The 9,898-nt window shown below is 45.9% G+C and overlaps 1 protein-coding gene, 1 non-coding gene and 1 pseudogene across 2 annotated transcripts; all 3 read left to right on the top strand.

Moving 5' to 3' along the window:
* LOC136484573 (small nucleolar RNA Z247) lies at positions 1-139 on the top strand. Its single transcript, XR_010766084.1, has one exon. It is a non-coding gene; the product is annotated as a small nucleolar RNA Z247 (small nucleolar RNA).
* Positions 140-4,813: 4,674 nt separating this feature from the next.
* On the top strand, positions 4,814-6,991 carry LOC136480671 (disease resistance protein Pik-2-like). Its single transcript, XM_066478148.1, has one exon. It carries the CDS (start codon positions 4,814-4,816, stop codon positions 6,989-6,991), a length of 2,178 nt encoding a protein of 725 aa, XP_066334245.1.
* Positions 6,992-7,464: 473 nt separating this feature from the next.
* LOC136480670 (probable CCR4-associated factor 1 homolog 7) lies at positions 7,465-8,274 on the top strand (annotated as a pseudogene).
* The last annotated feature ends 1,624 nt before the right edge of the window (positions 8,275-9,898 follow it).

The raw sequence follows: 9,898 nt of genomic DNA, 5'->3' as shown, positions 1-9,898 counted from the left end.
AAGCTGGATGATGAGGAGCTGATAGCCCACATCTGCAATGGGCTAGATGCCGAGTACAACCCAGTGATCACATCTGTCACTGGTCGTGCTGAGCCGATCTCGGTTGGGGAATTGTATTCTCAACTCCTCAGCTTTGAGACACGGCTTGAACTCCAAGATGGAACTGGCGCCTCTGTTAATGCAGCTAACAGGGGCGGCCGGTCTGGATCAAACGGCGGGCGCCACTCCTTCAACAACAACCGTGGGCGTGGCAGCTCACGCGGCGGTCGCGGAGGCTTCACGTGCGGCCGTGGACAACAGCGCGGAGGAGGCAGCCAGCGCCCTCCATCTGGAGGCGTAGATGAGCGCCCCCTCTGTCAGGTGTGTCTCAAAAGGGGGCACATGGCGAACAAGTGCTGGCACCGCTTTGACGAGAACTATGTTCCAGAAGAGCGCCATGTAGCTGCAGCTATAAGTTCCGGCTACAACATCGACACCAACTGGTATACTGACTCAGGCGCGACCGACCACATCACGAGCGAGCTGGAGAAGTTGTCTTTCCGTGAGAAGTATCACGGTGGTGATCAGATCCACACTGCCAGTGGTTCAGGTATGGAGATTAAACACATTGGTCATACTACTGTTCCAGCCCAGTCTCGTGATTTGCATCTAAATAATGTTCTTCATGTTCCAAACGCTAAGAAAAATCTTGCATCTGTTCATCGCCTTACTAAAGATAATTCAGTCTTTCTTGAGTTTCACCCTGATTATTTTCTTATTAAGGATCGGGCCACGAAGAACACAATCCTTAGAGGGCGATGTCATCGAGGGCTGTATCCCCTTCCATCAGATCATTCAATAAAGCAGGCGTTTGGAGTAGTAAAGCCGTCCTTGTCTAGATGGCATAGTCGCCTGGGTCATCCAGCGTTTCCAGTTGTTTCAAAAATTATTCATAGTAATAATCTTCCTTGCTCTTCTGAGTCAAACAAGGAGTCAGTGTGTGATGCCTGCCAGCAGGCTAAAAGTTGTCAACTTCCATATAGTAGATCTTCCAGCGTTTCTAAATTTCCCTTAGAGCTTGTTCACTCTGATGTTTGGGGCCCTGCCATGGATTCTGTTGGAAGAAACAAATATTATGTTAGTTTTGTTGATGACTACAGTAAATTTACATGGATTTATTTCATTAAGTACAAGTCTGATGTTTTCAAGAAATTTCATGAGTTCCAAGCCATGGTAGAGAGACAATTTGACCGTAAAATTCTCACCATGCAAACTGATTGGGGTGGAGAATACCAAAAATTGCATAGTTTCTTTGATAATATTGGCATTGTCCATCATGTTTCCTGTCCTCATGCGCATCAACAAAATGGGATTGTTGAGCGCAAACACCGACACATAGTTGAGGTTGGCCTCTCTTTGTTAGCACATGCATCCATGCCTCTGAAATTTTGGGATGAAGCCTTTGCTGCTGCTGTTTTTCTCATCAATCGTTTGCCTAGCACAGTCCTTCAACAGGCTACACCTTTAGAGCGCCTCTATAAACAGACACCTGAATATGCATCTCTTCGTGTATTTGGCTCTGCCTGCTGGCCTAATCTGCGCCCCTATAACCAGCATAAACTTCAGTTCCGCTCTAAACGGTGTGTTTTCCTTGGCTACAGTAACTTGCATAAAGGGTTCAAATGTCTTGATGTTCCTACCGGTCGGGTTTTCATCTCTCGCGATGTTGTGTTTGATGAAAATATTTATCCCTTCTCCGAGTTGCATCCAAATGCCGGAGCACGATTGCGTGCAGAAATAAATCTTCTCCCATCAGGACTAGTTCCTATTTCTTCAATTGGGGCGGAACTAGTACATGACGGTGTGTTTGATTCTCCAAATACCGCTAATCAAAATTTTGGAAGTATATGTGATAACAGGCATGCAGCAACAGACTCCCTTCCAGGCGCTGGACACGACAGCGATACGGCGCCAACTTCCGGCCGATCTGCGCCGGAATCGGCGCCCACCGGTACCGCAGACGCGGTTTCTGGCACGGCCGAGGAATTCTCCTCGGTCTGGCCACTTGGGCGCCAGCCAGGTGTGCCCCTCTCCACTGGGCCGACTGCCCCTGGCCCACTGGATGCTGCTGGGCCACGCCAATCGCCGCAGCATCTCCCGTGTGCGGGCGACGGGGGGATGGCGACAGCGACTGCACCGCCCGAGGCTACCGAGGCTGAAAATCATGAAACAGCAACCAATCATGAGACGGTTAATCACGATGCTGCGCCGGATACTCCTGCACCTCGGACGCGTCTTCAGCATGGCGTCCGCAAGCCTAAAATCTACACCGATGGCACGGTCAGGTATGGGTGTCTTGCAGTTTCTGAGGAACCACATACTCTAGATGAGGCTATGAACAATAAAGATTGGAAATTAGCAATGGATGCAGAATACGATGCTTTGATTAAAAATCAGACCTGGCACCTAGTTCCACCAAGAAAAGGAGTAAACATTATTGACTGCAAATGGGTATATAAAATTAAGAGGAAATCTGATGGAAGTCTTGATAGGTATAAAGCCAGGTTAGTTGCAAAAGGTTTTAAACAACGATATGGGGTTGATTATGAGGATACTTTCAGTCCTGTTGTTAAGCATGCTACTGTTAGAACAGTCTTGTCTATTGCTGTATCTAGAGGATGGAGCTTGCGGCAACTTGACATACAGAATGCTTTTCTTCATGGGTTTCTAGAGGAAGAAGTGTATATGCGTCAACCTCCTGGATATGTGAGCAAAACACAGCCAGATTACATTTGTAAATTAGATAAAGCTCTTTATGGTTTGAAACAGGCACCAAGAGCATGGTATTCAAGATTGAGCAGCAAGTTGTGTGATTTGGGCTTTAAGGCATCAAAGGCAGACACATCATTATTTTTCTATCACAAAGGTCCAGTCACTATATTTATTCTTATTTATGTTGATGATATTATTGTGGCTAGTTCTACTCAGGAAGCAACCACATGCCTGCTGCAAGATTTAAGAAAGGAGTTTGCTCTCAAAGATCTTGGAGAGTTAAGCTACTTTCTTGGTATAGAGGTGAACAAGATAAAGGATGGGATTCTCTTGACACAAGAGAAGTATACTAGAGATGTACTTCAGCGTGTAGGCATGATGGATTGCAAACCAATGAGCACACCCTTGTCCACATCAGAAAAATTGTCTGCACATGAAGGTATTCCACTTGGACCAAAAGATGCCACGGCTTATAGGAGTGTGGTAGGTGCATTGCAGTATTTGACTTTGACACGACCAGATATATCCTTCTCTGTGAATAAAGTTTGTCAGTACCTGCATGCACCAACTAATGTTCATTGGGCAGCAGTAAAAAGGATTCTCAGATATTTGAAACATACTATGAAGATTGGACTTCGTATTTGTAAAACCTCTTCACTTTTGGTGAGTGCATTTTCAGATGCAGATTGGGCAGGTGACTTGGATGATCGCAGGTCTACTGGAGGTTTTGCAGTTTTTCTGGGTTCCAATCTCATAGCCTGGAGTGCAAGAAAGCAAGCTACAGTATCAAGATCAAGTACAGAAGCTGAGTACAAGGCTGTGGCAAATGCAACTGCAGAGGTGATGTGGATACAGATTTTGCTGTATGAGCTAGGGATTCAGGCGCCTAGAGCAGCCAAGTTGTGGTGTGATAATATTGGAGCTAAGTATCTTTCTGCTAATCCAGTTTTTCATGCTCGAACAAAACATATAGAAGTCGACTATCATTTTGTGCGTGAAAGGGTAGCAAGAAAGTTACTTGTCATTGATTTTATATCAACTAAAGACCAGGTTGCAGATGGGTTCACAAAGTCATTATCGGTAAGGCAATTAGAAATGTTTAAGAACAATCTCAACTTGAGAAGTTTAGATTGAGGGGGAGTGTTAAAGATAGAAGGTTATCTTGATATGTAAATGTGCATGGCACGGTAATTGTGCGCAGGACTTGGAAGGCCGAGATCTCGGAGGTTGTATAGTTACTAAAGATAGAGTTTGTTGTACAAGGAAACCAACCGAGACCGAGATCTCAGGCCTGACTCTCCTGGCGCAGTCCCCTGTAAAAGCCACGCGAGGGGCAATTCCTCGTAACGAAATAGAACACGCAGCCGTCGTGACCTCCGCCATCAGGAGGCCGACGTTACCACCATACGCGCCTCTGAGATTTTCACAGGCAAACTCTGAGAATTCCTTGAAAACAAGAGGTATGCATTAATCAGTTTCTCTGTTTCAATTTATGATTATATATATATATATATATATATATATATATATATATATATATATATATATATATATATATATATATATATATATATATATATATATATATATATATATATATATATATATATGCTACACTGCTTGTGCTGTGTGCATACTATTGGGGAGCATACATACGTTTACCATTTAATTTGAAGATGTTTCTTTCCCATTATGTATCGATGATGCAGTTGTGGTACAATTAATACTTCTTCTTGCTAGGGAATTTATATTTGATAAACAAATCTAAGATGTTTGTTTTTTTCATTATGAATCAAAGCTGCAGTTGTGGCACAATACTCCTTTTTTGCTAGGCAATTTATATTTGATAATACAAAGTTATAAAGTACCACTGTCAGATTCTACCTTGAGTAGAGGAATCCGGATTTTCATCCTTTGTCTAAAAATCTATAAAGTACCACTAGCATGTAATTTTCAAAGACTAAATAAAAGTGAGACATCACCCATATTCAATACTCGTATAGTACAGATGTAGTGCCGCTCTTCTTCTCCTTTGTACAGTATAGTATAGTATAGACGATAGATGCTCCAGGGTTTACTAACTCTGCCTATTCATTTGTACTATCTTTTTGGTAGGTACTTCATCGTTATTGACGACGTATGGGATTTAGAATCTTGGAAAGCAATAAGATCAGCTTTGGATAAGAAGAGTAGCGGAAGCAGAATAATCAAAACTACTCGTAAACGAGAAGTAGCCTGCAGCGATGAAGTTTATTACAAGCTTGATCCTCTTTCACATGATAACTCCGAGAAGCTCTTTTATATGAGGCCATATGGCGGTGAAGACAAATGTCCTGCTCATCATCCTGAAGTCGCATCCCAAAAAATTCTGAACAAATGTGGCGGTCTGCCATTAGCTATCATCACAATGGCTAGCTTGTTGGTGGGCAAATCAAGAGTGGATTGGTTTGAGGTCTGCAGCTCTCCTGGTTTCTATCGTGGCAGAGAGAACATGCAAGTAGATGATACTGTGTGGATATTGTGGCTTAGCTACTATGATCTGCCTTCTCATCTGAAGACCTGCTTACTGTACCTAAGTGTGTATCCCGAAGACTGTGAGATCGAGAAAGACTCTTTGATATGGAAATGGGTAGCGGAAGGCTTTATAGAGAAGAAAACAGGAACAAGCCTGTTTCAGCGGGGAGAGGAATACTTCCATCAGCTCATAAACAGAAACATGATCCAAGGGACAGAATCAGAATTGGACGGCTTCATACATTGTTGTCGTGTTCATGACTTGGTCCTTGATCCTATTCGTGGTCTGGCAGGCGAAGAAAACTTCATCACTATCTCAAACGAGGATGGAGGAACATCATCACGACACAAGGTGCGCCGGATAGCACACCAGAACAGGATATTGCTGGATCAATCCCATCCTGACGGTCATAGGGACATGACACGACTGAGGTCATTGATTGCCCATGGGTGTCATATCCGTGGTCTTGTCTTGCATCCGAGCTTTAAACTCTTACGTGTGCTAGCTTTAGAGAGGTGCACATCATCTAATAATGATGAGTATGACAGGCACTGGCTCAAGCATCTTGGGAAACTAGTTCATCTGAGGTACCTTGGACTTCGAGGTACAATTGTCAGGGAGCTCCCGGAGGCGATAGGAGCTCTAAAGCTTCTACAGACACTGGACTTGGAAGGTATCAGACGATATGATATGCAAGTCCAACTGCCATCGAGCGTTAGCCTGCTGACGCGGTTGGTCTGCCTACGATGTGACAAGATGATGGTGCCGGATGGGTTCCTCCAGAAGGTGACGTCACTGGAGGAACTACAGATAAGTGTTCACATTCTATATTTTGAGTCCAAGAGGCAATTTTTGAAGGAGCTGGGCAACCAGAGCCTACTGAGGGTGCTCCGTGTGATTGGCATAGGCAGGGTGGATGAGAGCAAGCAGGCAGAACTTTTGAAGTCACTAGGCAATCTGCAGGAGCTCGTGCATCTGCATCTGAATTGTAATCTGATCACTCTAACTAGCCGTGCCTCAACAGAGTGGTACAAAGCCGTGCTTTCGGAACATCTCAGGCATCTGCTTATACAAAACATGCAGTTCCCTTGTGTGCCATCATTCATAGATCCCATGCTTCTCCCCAACCTTTGCTACTTGGAGTTGCATGCAAGTCATATGGATGAGGCAGGTTTGAGAGCCTTGGGTGGGCTGCCAGAACTCCGTTTCCTCCTTATTGTACCAGCGGATTATAGTATGGCATCTGATAATCAGGCTGCGGTAGTTAAAATTGCTGCCCATGATGTCTTCTTCCACAAGTTGAGAAGCCTCCGGTTGTATGGCTGGATGGTCCAGCTGGCGACCAATGGTGACTCCACTAGTGCTTCGTTCAGCATCTGGAGGGGAGGACAGGATGCTGCTATGGTATTTGATTCCAAAGCAGAAGACGGGGGCCGCAACAGAGTAGCACCGGCCCCTGTTGTTGTGATGCCAAACCTCCTCACGCTTGGGTTCGTTGTCCTAGTCAGGGCTTTCTACGAGGCTGGACACGCTACCCGGAGTGACAATCTCGGCTTGCACTTGGAGTGCCTCCCTTCGCTACGCTATGTCGACGCACGTCTCGACTGTAAAGATGCCTTCCCTGATGACGTGGACAAGGCAGAGGCTGAGCTCAGGCGCCAAGCAGAACTCCATCCCAATAGTTCCGCACTCACCCTCACGTATCTAATGTTTCTAAACATCTAATGGTATGTACCAGCTGCCTAACATGTTTAATAACCACATTCCGTTCTCCATTCCACTAAGGCACTAACCCGTACTACTTCTCCATTACTATATTATTATTATAGTAACAATATGCCTAGAAAATCATAGCCCTTGATTTTTAGAATTAGTAGGACAATTAAATTTCGTCCAGGGCGTCCTAGCTTCCTTGTTTAATTTCATCTGCCTATGCTACTGTACATATGAAGTAATTATTATCACTTTTCTAAGAAAAATAGATACAGTTAAGTATATACTTGTTACTATTGTCACGTACGGACTATGTTTGAGTACGCAAGAACATTAACTTTTAACATGATGTTGGCTGTAAAAGTGACTGACGCCCTTTCTTTTCGAGAACCATATATAAATACTACAAATTCATTGTACAGTCGCATCTTTTCCTGATTGTATGTATGCGCCAAACTGCCTAATTGTCTTATCTATTACTCCGAATGCCCCTCCCACGAAAGCCCCCACCCATCGTCGCTGAACCCTACCCTCTGAATCTGATTCTGAGCCAAACCGTTTCCAACACAAGTAGTCGTAGGCCATGGCGACGTGGCCTGAAGACCTGCTGCCAGTTGAGATCCGCGAGGTTTGCGCAGCCATCCCCTAGGACGGGTTCGCCAAGATCCGCGACATCATGGATGACTACCCTTACGTCGCCGTGGACGTGCAGCACCCCGGCGTACATGGTGCACCGCCCTCTCCGTCCGGAGCTGCTGAGCAAGTCGCTGGCCGAGTACAACTACGCCACCACACGGAGGCCAATGTCGATGTACTCAAGTTCATCCAGATTGCTCTCACCTTCTCCGACGAGCAGGCAACACAGCCGATGATTGAGCCGGACGACAGATGCCGCCCCTGCGCCTGGCAGTTCAACTTCCGAGGGTCGAAGGACCGACGTCGCGGATGCGGACCACATCGAGCTGCTCCGCCACAGTGGATGGACTTCACCCGCCACGCCACAGAGGGAGTCGATCCACGACGCTTTGCCGAGCGTGGGTGACGTTCGATGGTCACAACGGTGTGGGCTACCTACTCAAGTTGCTCACCAACGGAAGCCTGCCTGACACGATGTCCGGATTTTCCGTAGCATGTACGACATCAAGCACCTGATGAAGTTCTGCGGTGTCGCCGACAGCGGGCTTGATGATCTTGCCAATATTATTCTTGATGTCAAGTTCCGCTCGAATCTGCCACAAGGCAGGCTCTGATTCGTTTCTGACAGCGATTTGCTTCAATATAATGAGCTTCGTTAGGGCTTCTTCAACGGGTCAGCCGAGAAATATGGCCGTGTGTTGTTTGGGCTTGGCGCAGTGAACAGCTCTTCTCTGGGTCACTGAACGACGAACAAAAAAAGCTCAGCTCCTTCATCTTTCTTCTTGTTGAGGCCCCACCACGCCCATGTCTCGGCAACTGTGACCACGCACCCTCCATGCCCAGACACGCGATGGACCCTCATTGGTTCGGGTCGTCGTCGTCGCCCGCACTAGACCTGATGGGATGGATCCGCATCTGCCCGTACGCGGAACAGCTGGATGGGCTAAGTCGACTTCGGCCCTTCTTCCCCAAGGCCCAGCTAGTGTTCGCGGGCTTCCACTTTTCCCTCCCAAATCACCCCTCTGCGCCACGCTGGCTATGGTCCTGTGCTTCATGGGGCCTATCTTGGGGGTGCCCATGATGCCCCATATGGGCCAACCCACTGCGCCGGCGTCGGCTAGCTCCTCCGCCGCGCAGTGAACAGCGTTTCTGTGGGTCACTGAACAAACAAACTAAAAAAAGCTCAGCTCCTTCAGCTGATTGCTTGTTGAGGTCCCGTGATGGTTTGAATCCGCCTGCTGCCACCCACCTGGTGGACTCGGACTTTCTACTATGTTATTGCAATCTCGGTTTTTCCTTTTGTTCGGTTTGGGTTGTCTCCTCATGCTAGTTACACGACAGCCTCGTGCACGTGTGTTGGAGACTTGGAGTTCGGTGTCTAGGGACTGGCAACTCGTCACGTGGTTATCCGAGACGACAATCAAAGGGCTTTGGCGTGAGTAGAACTCGGCAGAAAATGCAAAGACAACGATTTATACTGGTTCAGGCCGCTTGAATAGTGTAATACCTTAGTCCAGTTAGACGTGGTGCCTTTGCGTTGGGTTGCTGTGTATGACGAGATGTACATCTGCTGTCTGCCGATCTAGGGAGCCCTACCCTCTTTTATATAGTCTAAGAGGCAAGTGTGGCAGAACCGCCTAATCTAATGCCTTCTCAAGAGTACTTGTCTTTCATTAGACACAAAGTAACCAAGAGAGTGCACTAGATCGTGCCGTTCCGTCGAGCACACCCCAAGGGAGAACTCGAAAATCCACAAATTTTCCGTCAGGATCATAAACGAGATAATAAAGCTTACAACATATTATCCATTTCTTACATCACTTTATACAACAGCAGAATATTACCTCAATTGATTATAACAGCGGGGTATAACAATATTATCAAAGTTTTCAGCGGAAACCAAAATTTAGGTAATGACAAGTTCAAACGATAACATGAGGAGCATCTATATACATGGAATGATAACATATTGTAATTCTTTCCTTTGTAAAACATTTTGGGTGAAAGTTATAATTAACTCTATGTCCGTATCGTAAGAAAATCCTTGCTAAGCCTACCAGGATGTTTTCACACACAAGTGTCAGCCCTAGTATTCACCTGTCACCTGCACAGGGGGAATAAAACCTTAAGTACTCGATTGTACTCAGCAAGATTTACCCGACAGAAGAAAAATAAGAGACTCCAAGGATAAGCAAGGTTGTTTGGCTTGTGGATTATTGCATTGCAGGAAGCATTACTAAACGTGCATCCTTATATTCAACTTTTATTAGCAGCCATCATTAG

The sequence above is a fragment of the Miscanthus floridulus genome, chromosome 9 (genome assembly GCF_019320115.1).
Source record: "Miscanthus floridulus cultivar M001 chromosome 9, ASM1932011v1, whole genome shotgun sequence".
Classification (NCBI taxonomy): domain Eukaryota; kingdom Viridiplantae; phylum Streptophyta; class Magnoliopsida; order Poales; family Poaceae; genus Miscanthus; species Miscanthus floridulus.
This window is presented reverse-complemented; position numbering and strand designations above follow the sequence as displayed.